The sequence below is a fragment of the Ceratina calcarata genome, unplaced genomic scaffold (genome assembly GCF_001652005.2).
Source record: "Ceratina calcarata isolate Rehan_Ccalc_2016 unplaced genomic scaffold, ASM165200v1 scaffold329.2, whole genome shotgun sequence".
NCBI lineage: Eukaryota > Metazoa > Arthropoda > Insecta > Hymenoptera > Apidae > Ceratina > Ceratina calcarata.
In genome coordinates, this window is record NW_017155624.1 from 1 (window position 1) to 15,324 (window position 15,324).

The 15,324-nt window shown below is 48.5% G+C and overlaps 2 protein-coding genes across 9 annotated transcripts in view; one reads left to right on the forward strand and one right to left on the reverse strand.

Annotated features, from left to right (window-relative positions):
* Window positions 1–3,522: 3,522 nt before the first annotated feature.
* Window positions 3,523–15,320, reverse strand: LOC108624783 (uncharacterized). Of its 4 annotated transcripts, none has more exons than XM_026813405.1 (5): window positions 14,112–15,320; window positions 12,917–14,028; window positions 12,519–12,826; window positions 10,499–10,848; window positions 3,523–3,966 (listed from the first exon to the last, which is right to left on the reverse strand). In XM_026813405.1, exons 3-5 carry the CDS (start codon window positions 12,601–12,603, stop codon window positions 3,598–3,600), a joined length of 804 nt encoding a protein of 267 aa, XP_026669206.1. In that variant the 5' UTR covers window positions 12,604–12,826; window positions 12,917–14,028; window positions 14,112–15,320; the 3' UTR covers window positions 3,523–3,597. The 4 variants fall into 4 exon arrangements, 3 of the variants coding, with proteins under 3 accessions (XP_026669206.1, XP_026669207.1, XP_017879806.2); XM_026813406.1 differs by having other exon boundaries at window positions 12,913–14,028; XM_018024317.2 differs by having other exon boundaries at window positions 12,519–14,028.
* Window positions 10,855–15,324, forward strand: part of grh (grainy head) — a 104,540-nt gene continuing 100,070 nt past the window's right edge. For 3 of the 5 annotated variants that reach the window (XM_018024359.2, XM_026813403.1, XM_026813404.1), the window contains exon 1: window positions 10,855–12,587. The gene's annotated coding sequence lies outside the window, so the exon portion shown is untranslated. Of the gene's footprint in view, window positions 12,588–12,607; window positions 12,684–15,324 lie in introns of all 5 variants that reach the window. The other 2 variants (XM_026813401.1, XM_026813402.1) reach the window with 2 other exon arrangements.

Consider the following 15,324-nt stretch of genomic DNA (forward strand, 5'->3'; position numbering starts at 1 on the left):
AGGATAGGCAGGGGAATAGGAAACGCCTATGCGTACAGTCTCTCGAAAGAGTTACACTGTCTATATTAACCACTGTACAATTTGATTAGAATTATTATTAGCAAAGTGGCTACGAAGGCAACGTGTGATACGTGCCCTGTCAGTGTATCTCTCATTGTACTGTCACTCCTAATTATACTATACGGAACTAGATAATTGGCAGCGAGACGTGCATCGTTTCGACCGACTATACGCAGACTGGGTTTCATTCCAGTTTCTCCTTTTCTCGCGCGACTTTTCCTCAGCGTTTTCCTTTTTGCCGGCCACGCGTCGTCCTCCAGATTTTTCCATCCTCCTCACCGTTCGAAGGAAGCGCAACCCCCTTCTGCTCTCGCTTTCCACGCGACGCTGGACAGACTTACGTTCTTCGTGTTGCCTCACTGTGTTTGCTCGCGTGTTAAACGTCCCAGGTTAATATTTCCAGCGCGTCGCACCGGCTGATTTACGACGCGAACCGATACCGAGCTACCTTCCCGCGATTCGGATACGATTAAAAACCGATCGCAACGAGATTGGATTAGACCTGCACCGGATGAGGTTGATTTTTTGATTACGCGTGGGAAGCCGATCTACTACGCGTGTTTCTTAGGAATTTCCGTAGTTCAATTCGTTCGCTTCGATTTATCAATTATAATGATCTAGTAAACCCATTTGTCGGGCTACCCCTTAAAAAATATCTATCATCCCTATTTTTTAATTTTGTATCAAATAGAAATTGTCAGATGATACTAACTTATTATGAACTTCTTATAAGGATCTTTCTTATTTTAATTTGAAACTTTCCCGGTACAAAAATATCATTTTTATACGATTACATATCAGTTTTATGTACTCCCGTGTTCAGTTATCCTTCGTTATATCTGTATATACGTTTCAAGGAATTTCTCTTGAAAATACCGTCGATCATCGACGGAGTAATAATGGGAGAAATGCAAGATGGAACCGTGTCAAGCGACTTCATCCTCGAAGGAGCCCCGTCTGCCAATTAACGTATCATCCAACTGTCCGCGGCCTTCCAATCCTCCGCCTCTCATACCCCTGCAGCAATCAACTGAGAAAAACGCATACCGTATGATTCTTAAGAACTCAATTTTTCTCGGCGCCAAAAGTTTCTCCGCGCAACGCAATCGCATTTCGTGTCTTCCATAAACGAATAAAAAAAAAAAAGCGATCATCGATTAAACGATCTCGACTTCCAGAGTCAAGAATATAAATACCACGCTCAAATGTAATTACAGTGTTTCCATGTGTAACTGATTCCACCTATAATGCTGTCTACATTATCTCTCTGTAATGAAACGTGTGATTCTACTTTTTGTTGTTCTATAGACGCGCGTTTTGGAGATAACGTTTACAACTGACGCATTGATTAAGTTAAAAGCACTGGTTGAATTTCTTTGAAAGACGTAGGTAACTACAAGCTTTAGACTCTCACCAACGTAATTGACGTGAGGCAGTTTCGCCGATTAAAGAAAACGAAGGAGGGAACGGGAAAGTGGCAGCAATTTTTCGTGATTATAATTTAATAAGCAGACCGGTGACTCCCGACGTGCACGATTTTTACCGACGGGTTTAATCGATACTCTCCCCAGGCGGTGCCCGATTAGCTAGATCGATTTTAAATTGTCTTTATTGCCTCGTTTAGCAATTTCACCGAGTTCAGAAAGCGTAGAAACCAATCGTACTCACATAATAATGTTTATTCACTAACTGTTTTAATTCTAATTTGAAGCTTCTTAACAGTTCCGATTCGAGGGTTCATTTGATGCGTGCAAGAAGTAAAGGTGAACATTATTCACGGCTCAACCGTGGCAGACTGAAAAATATGTATCTCTCTAAATATACTCTCCAGCATCCCTCACGAAACTGATACAAATCTACGCTTACGGCTAAACAGGCTAAGACTGTCTCAATGGTACGGTCCCTGTTTCACCGGACCACCCACCGGATCACCGTAGGATTAAACAGGTAGGTATGTACTAAAATTTTTCAGAACCATCTTCACCTTCATCTTCTCAATTTTCAGTTACGACTGCTTTCCCATTTGGAAACAGTCTTTGACTGTATAAGACGCGAGATACGTAAAACCATTTATTATTTTGAACAATAAAAATGTTTACAACAGATGAAAAACCTGAGCTGTTAATACCATAAACAGCTTGCCGTGCGGAAGAGGAAGCAGGTCAGATGAGAGGAGACACCGCAACAGGATCGGTTTCTCACGGGCTGGAATGCACAATGAAAAAGTTATGGTGCGGGATTAGAGGACACGGGTGAAACCCAGGGCTCATCTCCCTTTACCCTCTATTTTGCGCGAGGTGGTAAAGGTTTTTTGGCTTTTTACGCTCCGCCAGGTAAAACCCTGACGGGGGTGTTCCTCGACCTGACAGGTGCATCTCTCCTCCGACGTGACGTTCCTCCTTCGTGGACGCCGCGCCGGCAGCATCGTTCGTTCGAAACGCATCCGAGCTCGAAGAGAGGGCCGAACGTGTGCGTGCGTACGTATTCGCGTGTTGGTGTGTACGTGCACACGCCCCGAGATAAATATAACGTCGCCCCCAGGTAGATGAAGGCAGCGCCGGGTACTCGAGACAGCCAGGTAGGAAGGTTCCGTGTACCTACCAACGGGGGGACCCTTCTGGTCGAGGTCATCCCAGTGACCGAAGGGGAAAAAACGATTATAATCTAACGGGGAAAGATAGCGTTGAGACACGTGGAAAATCGGCGCGAATCATCTCGCAACGAGGCTCCCCTGCTCGTTGGCGAAAAACATTCAGCTAGCGAGAAAATGAGGGTGAAGCTTTACAAAAAACATTTTAGAATGAACAGACAGGGAGAGATCGAAGATTTCTTTAATTCTCTAATTGGTAATACATTTTTCTTTTAGTCAGTAGATTATGATTAAAATGTTAATCAGAATTCGATTCTCGTTAGCTAATCACGTAACTTCCTCGACGTTCAAATGACTCCTTAACGACTTGCAGCGTTGAATGGAATCATTAAGAACAGTACCTGTCTGATTGTGACGCGTACGTTTTCAATGCTCCTCTTAACGTCTCCGCCGGACACCTCTGCATCGACAACTGTCGTCGGATTGCGCAAACCAAGACAGAACCAAGAAAGAACATAATTAATGTGCCACGACGAAACTGCGACGGATTAAAAGTTTTCAGCCGCTGACGATTGATCCGAGGGACGGGGAGGAGGAGGCTAATCAGCGTTAATTGCGCAAGCGTCTAATGATAGATTACTAGCGTCGCGAGCCGCGATGCACGCGAGGCGAATCGCACGCGAGACTCGGCTTATTGTGAAAAAATTGCGCCACGGTTGCAAAATAATCGCACAATGGCAAGCCTCTACTATTCGTCTGACGATCGAATCAAGTCACAAGACTGCAGCTGTTTCATGAATTTGCTTTTAGATAAACCAACGCAAATTCTTCAGGTCGTACTGTTTACATCTTAGTAAATATAACAGTTTAAATACATTTCTTGACATATCTTTTTTAAATCATATTTATTTATCAAAAATAAAAATCTTTTATACATTCTCACAAAATTACTTGAAATATGGAACGGAACGACAGATATTTATGAGAGTTGAGTCGAAGTGATCAGTACCAAGAGAAGAGAATTTAACTCCCGTGTAAAGATTCCCGTTGAGCAGGATTGAAATCGAGGCCGATAAAAGAAGTCGGCCGACTTCGTTTCCAGGGCTATCCTCGATGGCGGGTCCCCCAATGGCCGTATACACGAATCCACGATGGCTGAACCATGTTCGCGTTGGCGACACGCACCAACTCCGAGAGAGCGTTCGAGCACACATTTTGGAGCCGGACCCGTGCGTGTTCCCCTCTTTCTGCGTGCCCGTTGATTGGGCATATCTGGGTCCCGTTTCGCGCCCTCCGATTCCTCGCCTGGATACGTTCTAACGAACAGAAATGCAAATCCTCGCGTTCTTTTTATACATAAAAATAGAGGAGTTTCGTAAAGATTCATCTTTCCTTGTCTGCCAGTTGGCCTCTTATTGCTTTAATATTTGTATAAACAAAATCAAAACAATTCCTTTTATTCAATAAAAAATTTCGCAATATCAATTAAAAACGGTTTCTGTTTAATGTCACGAAATATATCAAACCTTGTAGCATACAAAATCTGTAAGTACACATCAAGATTGATGTGATAAGCAAAACAACTCGTAACGCGTTGCAATTGTGGTCGAAAAAACATCCATCCGTCCGGGCCGAATTTCCAGAATCGAGGAGGATGCTCGCGCGAGCAATTTTCTTGCCTCTCTCGTACATAACGGGCGCTTGGCTACCATTAAGGTTCTCGGTACCGTCAATGAAATGCTCTCCTTATCCCTTGGCCGCGCATGTCTGAGCGGGGTAACTGTTTTCCGTTCTTGCGAAAAGTTAACGGGCCGTGGTAGGCAGACAGCAGCGCGACGATGCAATTTCGCCGGATACACGCCGGTAAACGACGTCGCGTCGCAAGAACGACCCTCGGGCATCCGCACGATTTTCGCGTATACCGTTACGCAACTGCCAAGCCGCGCCAAGGCTTAATTTGTTGACGATCGATTTATCGGGCCGCATATATCTCTCTCTCTTTCTCTCTCCCTCTCTCTCCTGTTCTCGTGTTTTAACCGATTTTTTGCTCCGGTTTTTTCACAGGTTGCTGGTTGATCGATCGTTATACACAAATTTCTTTGCCGGAAGTTTGAGAACTGATCGATGTTCCCCGCGCGTAATTGTTTTTCTTGCCGGCGAAATGTTTTGCTTATTCGCCGATTCTCTTTTAGAGCAGACGTGTGTGAAATCGTTCTACGACCCGATGATATATTGCTGTTTAAATGAAATGAAAATTGCCTGAATAGTCGCTTCATTTTTTACTGTCTACTAGGCAAGTTATTTACTTGTCCGTACGAACTTTTAAAATTATTGTCTCGCGTAGAATTTCCGAATACGTAAACGTAGTCGTTCGTTTTAAATAAGCTGAAGAAGAAAAAAAATGATCAGACAGATAATTACATCGCTTTCTAAACTTTATTACGAAAGTCAATTACTTGGTAAATATTTGCCGAGACGGTCGTAAAACTTATTGGCTGAAAACGGAACGGCTATAAATATCAGAGTTTACGAAAATATTGAATAATAAATTTACGTATCGACGCATACATTATTCATACGTTGTGAGCCGGACGAATGCCGTTCCTTTTGTACTTTACAAAAGCGTTGCAACGATACTTTACACGCTGTGATAACGCTCGTGTTTGCTTTATGCATCGCCTGAAACACAGCTATCGTTCCAGACTAATCGCGCGGCTGCTTTGCATAGATATAATACGCAATGCGAGTAGAGTATTTCAATTTTTCAACGTAAGAAATTATAACAGAACTTCAGATTGAAACGTTAGAGAGAGAATGAGAGTCCTTCGTGCTACAGTTTTTCAGGTAGATGAATTTCAATTATTTTAACTACTGTCCTTCCATTACAAAACAAGAATTAAATTAAAGTAATTGAAATTATTAATTAAACACCATAAAACAAGCTACTGCGTGCTAAAAGGTAAAAGGAAATCAATCATGTCGTTTGAACTGAGAAAGTAATGCACGAAAGTAAACACTGTGTCCCGCAAAGGCTTAGATCGGATTAATTGACAGCGGTTTTTTACGACGGACGCGTTAATCAACGAAAAATACGATGAGGCTCGGTGGCTCGAGCTAGAAAAGAAGAAAGTCCTTTTTCTTTTTTTGTTGACCGGGCAACCTGATTTCGCCGCGACGCGACGCAGCGTCGCGCGTCGTTTCCTCTGTTGCGTTGACGCGAGCGCGCGCGGCTAATCGCGTCCATTAATCGTGACTCGATTAAATGATTTCGATTTGGACACGGTCGCTTAACAGGCCAGTTTTTTCCATGGCTATAAATAGTCACCGGAGCGAGAGCGAGCGCCTGTACTCGCGCGCCACGAATCGATCGCTTTGTGTCCGGGAGAGTATTACACAATACACGACCGAGGAAGAAAGGAAAGAAAAGCCGTCTCTCCGGCAATTTAACGCGAACGATAAAACGCACCCGGTAATTCGCGCCGGTCTCGCCTCGTAGGGAGAATTCCCCTTTGTAAGAAATAGCCGTCGCAGAGGAAAATTTTTTGGCGACCATCGAAATGACTCATCGTACTACCTGAATATTCTCATTGTTCTTTGATCTTTGAACATCATTAAATAGTTGTATTACAAGGTACTACTGTCGTATTTCAAAAACTTCCAATTATGACGAGCCGTGTCTAAACAACATTTTGTTACGTAAAGAACACTGACCCCACAGCCGACTGTTCTACCTCATTTGCACTTGGCCACAAAAAGCCTAAAGCAAATACTCGTTCGGACAAGTTCACGCGGCGCTGTCGCGAAAGTTCTCGAGAGCCAAGAGGCGGAAAGCTCGGTGGCTCGATTAACTCGACGGTCCCGTCGACGACTATAAATTCGCGAAATTCACGGTACGCACCGATCCCAGAAGACACGGTGAATACGTAGGTATGCGTTAACTATCCGTCCTTGGGAAGGAATCGTCGAATCGCGGTGCGGTTGGAAGCGGATCAGTTGCGCAGGGGAACACGGCTTCCGTGACGAGGCCCCGATAACGCAGGCTCGAGGAAAATCGTAAATTTTCCGCGCGATTAGCGCCGACTCGAGCGACGTAAATTAGCCGACGGATCCGGCGTTCGCGCGCGCGACCGCTCGCTCGAGTAGCTAGCCTCGCGAGGCTCTATGGGTAAACGCGTAACAGTTTCGATACCGTTATCACGACGCGTTTCCTGTCGCGACGTACTTGAATAGGAAACCGCGCGAAACGAGCGAATCGACACTGCTTCGCTTTTTGTCGAATCGTAATTAATGGACGACGCGCCCGACTTAACCCAGCGAATAGAGTGAAAGTTCGCGTTATGTAGTTATGTACATTATCATGTACTCAGCAAATCGCCTTTGCACTGTTTTTTTTTTTTAGATAGAGTGTTTGTGGAAAAATATGGAAGGTGTGGAATACATAGGATAAAACATCAACTGCAACGATTCAGGAAATAGGTACAGCGTGACTAATTAATTCTTCTTTAATGGCCAATAAATTACTTAAATAAAGTATCATTTTATATAGACTTAATTGAAGTACTCAGCCATTTAAATACGTATACTGTGTGAACTGAGTACCAATAAAACTTCTTCTAAACTCTTGATTAAATAAATTGCATATTCGAATTGAACAAAAAAATTCGATTAAAATAGAATATTAAATCTCGTGTGAAGAAATAATATTTACTTCATGTAGCAGATGCAGTGGGAACTTAGAAGCCGGTGCGAACGCGACGCTTGAGAGTTGAACGCGTGGTGAATCGCGTTGGTTGAAGTCACCGCGGGACTGAGCGTCGCGTTTACGCCGGCGTCGAAGTTACCGCGCCGCTCGCGCTTACGGGGCCCTCGATTAAACGGCGCGGAGCGGCGCCCGTCCTCTCTCCCGCGTATAATGGAGCCGGGGCGACCGGTTCACGCGTTTCATTCAGAGAGACGTCGATGGGTTACATCTATTCACGTGCACCCAGCCACAATACATCATAAGCTACCTGTTCCCCCGACGAAAGACCGGTCAACCGACCGCCCGCGTTTCGTTGTGTGTAAACACTGCCATCAAGTTCGCCGATCGACGGAAATAGAGGCGCTAATTGAGACTACTGCGAGCCGAGAAGTGAATTAGCAGGGATCAATGTTTTTTCTTATTCATGTTTAACGAGATAATTTAAGAATTATAAACGTGAGATTGTTTATAGTTCTTGTCTTGGTATCTGATACAATTATTAGAAAATTGAATTAGGATAAACGAAATAAAAAGATTTATTTGCATCTGGGGAAAATATGGATTTCATCGAGGAATGCAATTCTTTATTAAATTCGGAGAAACTCACGCGACAATGTTGGTGCAAATTCTGCGATAAAAGGAATACAGCAACGGGTGGGAGAGGGATTTCGTGGCCAATGACAAATGGTCTCGTCGAGAACGTGTATTTCACCGATAGTAACGCGGTGCAGAAGGGATGCGCGCAATTATGAGCGACGGAACCTACGATGGAGTTGCTGGCAGATATTTTTGACAAAACAACTGTTTCTCCTCGCGCACGTGAAAATGAATAAAATAAATAAACGAATTTTTGATAGAGTCTGCCATTACACTAGCATTTTCATTAATTAGTGAGCTTTCAATTTACTGATAAACGAATCTTATAAACTGGCTGATGCTGATTAAGTAAATGAATTTTAATGAGTTCCAACTAAGCACTGCTCTTTAGTTAATTATGCAATTATCATAATCAAATTAATTTTCACTTATCATATCACTTTGCTTTATCTTAAAACTCGTAACGGATGTAATGAGATTTAAGAAGGTCTTAAATAACTATTCGTATTTAAATAAAGTTCAACACGACTTTGTACGTTTCCACTTTCTTAATCCTCTCCCAATGCCAATGTCCGCGCATGCACTGTGCCTAATTTATACCCTCTACTGTCATCCGAATCGAATTCTCAATCGAACCTCACCGACGACTGCGCGACAGTGAAAAAGGCAGAGAAGAAGAAGAAGAAGAAAAAAAAAGATCAACTCAAGTTGACTCTTGTCACGGCGAACACACTCGAGCGTCCGAGAGTCCCCTCTTCCTAACGAAAATGTCGTCGTTCCTCCACCTCCATCGCGGTCGATCCGCCCACGCGGTTGCGTGCAGCCACCCACGCGGTAACGTGTTGCACGCGTAACGACCGTGGCGACGATTCTCACGGGAAGGCGTGCGCGCGTATTCAAATGACCGTTTCGCTCGCGCTCCGCGGACGCGCAGGCACACCGATTCTCCTAATTACTCCCTGCTAAACATCACCGGGAACATTCGCGGGGAATAATTCCCGACCGGGTTCGCGGTATCCCGCGACTTTATACATCTTCTTAAAAGAAAACGAACGCGCGTCCGAGCGTGGCTACAAGCGAGCGGAGTCGGAACGCGCGCGACGTAGCCCGAGGCTTTCTCTCGCTGGCTGCCCATTTTTCACCAGTCTCCCTCTCTTTCTTCGTCTCCTCTCGCCTCTTCCTTTCTCTCCACCACCTCCCTCTGTTTTTTTCCTCCTTTTAATTCCATCGGCTTCTTTTTCTCCGTTTTAATCTCTCCCTTGGTGCGCGTTTCGTCCATCGGAGAGGACCAGAGGAACAGGGAGAAGAGAACGGAGCTGGAGCGAGAAGGAAGAGAGAATCTCCTTCGTCCTGGTCGCTCATTTTCTCCTCTGGCTCTCTCGTTTCTTCTACCGGAGAGGGACCTCGCCACGCACTCTCGTCTCTCCTCTCGGAATCCTCTCTCCGCTTCGTTCCTCCCTCTCGCCGTGTCGTCGTACCGATCTTCTCGCTCTTTCGATCCGAAGAGTCCATCTACTTACATGCTAACGTATATGCGTGTAGCCGGCCGGTGCGGCGCGGCGGCAGAAGCAGAAGCCGGCTACGGCAGCTTCGTTCCTCTTCGGATCTGTACACGTTCCCTCTCGCTCGCGTGTTCCCGCAATGGGGAATCAATAGCACGCACGTGTGTCTGTGGCTATATCGGACCGCAGCCTCCTCGTCTCGTTCCTTCCTCCATTTTCTCCTTCTTGTTCTTCCCGTTCCTCGCCCCGTTGCGTCCTCTTCTTTTTTATCGTCTTCCTCTCCACCGGGAGAGTGTCGTTTTTTGTCAGCCGTCGAACGAGCCTCATAGAACGTCCACGAGGATTCCTCTTCCCTTCTATCTCCTTGTTTCCCGATAAAAAGCTCGATAAAAGAGAGACACTCGTATCGTTCCTCTCTCGAGATCGTTTCATGGGCCGGCAGGGGCAGAACAAAGAGGAGAGCCGGGTGAAAGTCGAGTGGAAATTCCTCTTTGGGTAGGTATCTCTTTCAAAGGTATCCATCGAGAAAGAGAGAGAGAGAAGCGAGCGCGTGTGGAGGTATAAGATGACCAAAGATTACCTACACGTGGATCCACGATCCGATGTTTCGACGTTTCGTTCACCTTGGCCGTTCGACCTTAAGTCTTCATAGGGATGTCCACCGGTATCTCGCCGGTATCTGGACATCCTTCTCAAGGTGGGAATATACGAGAAAAGGCTTCAGGGATCGAAGCGACGACGCGACGCGACCGTGCGATCAGAAAGAAAGAGAGAGAGGCAGAGAGGCAGAGGAGAATTACGATAATCTACGTACGCGATGTCCTCCTTCTTTCTTGTTCCCCTCCCGGAGGAGAAGAGGGCCGGGCACGGCCAACTCCCGGGGATATCCTTCTCAAGGTAGCGAGACGGACAAGGAAAAGGTCTTCGTGGTCCCGTCGCGACCAACAAAGACGCGAACAGACGATAACGTAGTTACGTACGCCGTACGTACTTGCAGTACGTACTTACCTGCGTACGTAGGTATGAGTTCTCGGGCATCCTCGTCCCTCCCGGGTGCAGAGGGCCGGGTATCCTTGTCAAGGTAGCCGAGCCAGAGGAGGACGACGTGGCAGGAGTAACAAAGACGGACCTGGAGACACGATAATGCCGGGTGGCCGAGAGCCCTGGCTCGCTCGGCTGCCTCGTCGATGACTCGATGCTCTGTTTGTATCCGTGCAGGTCGCCGTAAAGACGTTCGTCCCGTTTCCGTCTAGCCAACGTGTCTCTCCGCTCGCCGCTTCCTTCTCCATCGTTGGCTACCTGCGCGCCGGCTATTCTGTCTCTCCCCGGCGATCCCTCCTCCCTCGTTGCGTATTTCTCTGTTCGAAAATGCTCCTTGTCTCACCTGGCTGACGCGGATAGCCAACGCGATGGGACAAGGACAGGAACGAGCGTATAGAAAGAGACGAAACGATCAGACCTCTCCACCTCTCCACGCTGCGAGGTACCTATTGCTGGATTCTCCTCGAGGAGAGTGGGAGTAGAATCCAGAGAGAGCGCTACAGGTAGACGACGCGAGGGAGCTGGAGCTGGGTTCGAAGAGGAACGGAGACAGGTGTGCCAGGTCGGAGGAGGACGCCGGATCAAAGGAGAAAGAGTCCGAACGAGGAGGCGTCGTAGGGTGACCAGGTAAGCGAGGATGAGAGGAAGAGAGACGGACACGGGACGGGGATGGAACGGCGAGGGAGAGATTCGGGAGCGAGGGAGGCTGACAGTACGACGTGTAAGCGGCGAGAGAGACGGGACGAGTGCGTCGGACATACGTAAGCAGACGGTGGAAGAGAGAGGAATGATAACCGTGTGTGTTGGAGGAGAGGCAATGAGAGGGGAGAGAGGTCCGAGACACGGAGCTGAGAGCGGGATGCTGGGAGGCGGCGGCGACGGCGGCCATGTTGCCGTATCCCGAGAGAAGAGAGAACGATCCGAGAGAGCACCGTGAGGCTGGTTCGTTTGTTGCTTGCCAAGCGGCTGCCCAAACTTTGGGTGGTTTAATTCTACCTGTTGGGCCGCACAGTTCGGGGTGTAGTGCATCCGTTTTCCACCCTCGACGTTCGCCGTACCAGTTACCAAGCCGAAACGAGGGAGAGAGTCGTCTCGAGATAGCTGCCTCGCGCAGATTCGACCCACACCGCGAGCTGCTGGTTCGCCGCGCGGTGGTTGCAGTACGCCTCGCGTTTCGCGATCCACCGACGACGATGTCGTCGCGCCTCGCGTCACCGTCGTGTTTGTTATCGTCGTGGTCGTCGTCGCCGTCGTGGTCGTTAACGTGCTCGTCGTCGCGGTCGCAGCGGGCGTGCGCGTGTGCCTGAAGCCGGTGAACAAGTGTGAATCGCGGGACAGAGACGATCCGGTTTTGAAAAACCGGGAACTCGGTCCGAATCCTCGTGACTCGTCGAAGAGGGGTGTCGCGCGAGAGGAACGATACGCGGCGACTCGTAACGAGGTGCGTGGAGTGAATTCAGTGAGTTTGCCCCCCGTGTCTGCCGTCGCACTCTTGTGTGTCCAATCGGTTGAACGAGGATCAAAAACAAAATCGAAATTGGGACGGTCTATATATTTTCAAATACAGTGTCGATTCGTGATAAAGAATTTAAAGAAAGAGGGGAGATAGAGAGAGAGAGAAAGAGTGAGAGAGAGAGAGAGGACGATTCGCGACGGATGTGCCGGGCGCTCACATACGAGGAACTCGTGTCTAGAATCGCGAGATCGACGCTTTAGTATAGCGCGGTCCATCGTGAAGGTGGTGACACTATCATCCGTGGAGATGTGATCCGGAACACAGGAGGGACGCTTAGTAGTTTGTAGATGGCCCCCTCCCCCATCCCACCCCACCAGCACCGGCACCCCCTCGCTCTACCACCTTCTTCTTCGTACTGATCTCCACGTACGTGCACACACGTCTTCACGCAACGCGCGCACTCGCGGCCACTAGCTTCGGCAACCGACGAATCCATCCCAGGGAATCTCTCGGATTACCGTAGGTACATACCGACGTCGAGAACTAGCGATCCACCACTGGATCCACGATCTTCGTATGACACTCTCGAGCCCTGATAAAGTGAGTAATCTCTCATCTAGGTGCGTCGCGTCGTCGGACCTCTTCTCCGAGGATGTTCACCGGCTACCTGCGCGATGACGCACAGGTGACGCGCAGGTGAGCCGCCGGTAAACAAGCCGAGACAAGTGGGATCCGTCCGGTTCGCCTCATTCCGGTTGTTTACTCCGAATCTCGTTATTCCTCCGTATGTTCCGTCGATAATTCTATCGGTGATCGATCGATGACTATGTATATGCCGTCTATAGAAAGATAGTTACGTAAAACAGACACACGGGGTTCGACTGGCGAAAACGGTGTCGCGTTCGAAGCTTATTATTGCGTGTACCTACGGAACGAACGAGACACGCAGACTTGATCAGCATGTAGCGTAAGTACACGCGCTGCGGCGGCGAGTGAATGGAAGACTCGCGAATATAATTGGCCCCGGTTAATGGTATCCGCTAATGGAATCGCGTTCCCTGTGTGCGACGCGTTCCTTGTGGTTTATGTAACGTTTGGAGAACATTCTCGAACGGTCCACGTCGCATGTAGGTACATGTGCACACTGTCCCGTATACCCTCTTACTCTCCGGGCTCCCCGCGTGGAGACGCACGTGCTAATTCGGCTCGCCTACGTCCCAGCGGAAGGATTATCCGCTTTTTCCCACAAACGAAACTCGCCACTGATTCTCACCACCGAAACACAGCGCACGAACGAGAGCCGCGCCGGTCGGCCTCCGGGTAAAAACGTATTCGCAGGTAGTAAAAAGAACGAGCCAGTCGTTGACTTCGAGACGGCAGGTACACGTCTCCGTTCCCCGAGCAAACATCTCGGACGCTCATTTTTATCCCTGTCGAATCTCGATCCGAGCCTGACAACTTTCACAAGCAGTCCCCGCGTCACGTCGAACCACTGCGATCACCACCGAGGACCCGGCCTCGTCGATTAAATTGAAAAGCTAACACGACGGACACTACGGACGAACAGGACCCGTTGCCGGCTCGTTCGCCTCGATTGTCCGGAGATGGTTTCTCGACGGTTGAGATTCGTAAGTTCCTCGCAAAAGACTCGTCGAGTCTCCGCGGGCATCGTCCACTGACGCGAGGCGAGGGAGTACAGGTACTTGAGATACAAACGGACCCACGGAGGTGGGTCCAATCTGATGCAGGGTTCCCTTTGAGAATCAGGTTAGACCGGCCGAACCTGCTCCTCTGGCTTCTCGTCTCCGGTCCGCGGTTGTATACCGGCTTCGTGTACCTCTACTCCTTCTCTCCCAGGTCGCCCCAATCTCCTTCTTCCGCGTAGTAGGTAGACACCGACCTACCTACTTCCCGCCACCCTGTTGTGTCGTCCCTCTCTCTCTCTCTTTCTCCTTCTAGCACAAGCGTAGCCGGTTCATCCCGTTGTTTCTCTTATTCTTCTTACCACCCTCTTGTCCCGTGCGATCTTCCCCGGATTCAGCTTAAGAAAGAAGAAATTTGTAGTCGAACATCCAGAAGGATCTTCTTCGCGCATCTTCTTACATATAATCTTCTTCAGCTTACTTTCGATTAGAACACGGAGATCAAAGAACTTGGCTCCTCTTCCGGCACACATTTCATCCCTCTAGTCGATCAATGAAAATAATAGAGAAGATCGTTGAGTGTGAAACGTCTCGTTGGTCGCTGCGATTCGCGTCCGCTCGTTATGATCGTCGATCCTCCTCTGCTTCCTCGTTGCGTCTATTATTACACCTGTCTATGCGTCTATCGGTCCGACGGTCGCGGGCTGAATTCCAGTTTTACGCGGGGCTGTCCTCCTTCCTTCGGCGAGACCACGCGGCAGTAGTAGGAGGAGATGAACGAGCCGGGAGAAGAGGGAACGCCAACTGGTTTTACTAACTATCCACCTGGTGAACGACGAGAGGATGTAGAATTCGTGGTGTCCGACTGGTTTGGCCGACATCCACGGATTCCCTTGGCCTGGTCTGGCCTGTCCAGACTCGGTCTGGCCGCGCCACGTGATAACTGAATCAACAACCGTCGAACCTGCTATTCCGGCGCAGGAATATCCGGATCTCTCTCTTCGTCCGTCGCACGCTGCGAGATCCTCGCGCGGATCCGCGCGTGGCCGCCCTACCCCCTCGATGGCCTTCCTGATTCACCGCCGATCTCGTTCTTCCGCTCGAACGTCACAACCTGACTCGGCAGGGCAAAAATGCGGCCCCAGCTTCCTGCTCCTCTTCTTCTTCTTCTTCTCTTCTCCTGGAGATGCACCAGGCAGCCCGGTTCGACCACTCGCGAGCCGAGTCGTCGCTGGCCGAGCCGCCAGTTTGGCTTGTCTTCGTGGTCGATCGTTTAGGGAACGGGATTCGGTCGAAACGGGAATCGAGGAGAACGTGTTCCAGTATCCGAGACCAGGCGACAGGAGCTTTTCACTCTCGCCTACCTGTCTGTTGTCTGTCTGTCTTCGACGCCGGTTTATTACACCTGTCTATCAGAGCCGCGACCGCGAAACCGTTTCCAGTTTGACGTGCCTCGTAGCCGGTTCAAATGAATGGAGGAGAGGCGAACCAGCTTGGTCCCACTGATTGCGCGTTGCATAATAGCAAGGATAGAACCGCGAGACCGGATCGTTTTTGTTTTGCTTCCCACTTTTTTTCTCTTTGACGTCTAGCGTACAGGCTTAGAAATACATTGTTCAAGAATAAACTAATTACTGTTTAATTTTGTTTTTGTTTAACTTGAGAAGAGGTGCTCTACTATTTCTTGTCGTTTG

What these genes read in the sequence shown, in the direction of transcription:
- LOC108624783 (XM_026813405.1), bottom strand. Translation starts at nt 12,603, where the DNA reads ATGAGAGATTACTCACTTTATCAGGGCTCGAGAGTGTCATACGAAGAT. An exon ending in ATCGCTAGTTCTCGACGTCG is followed by an intron (nt 10,849 to 12,518) that starts GTATGTACCTAC and finishes ATTTTCGAACAG; the next exon opens with AGAAATACGCAACGAGGGAG. An exon ending in ACTCATACCTACGTACGCAG is followed by an intron (nt 3,967 to 10,498) that starts GTAAGTACGTAC and finishes TCTGTTCGTTAG; the next exon opens with AACGTATCCAGGCGAGGAAT.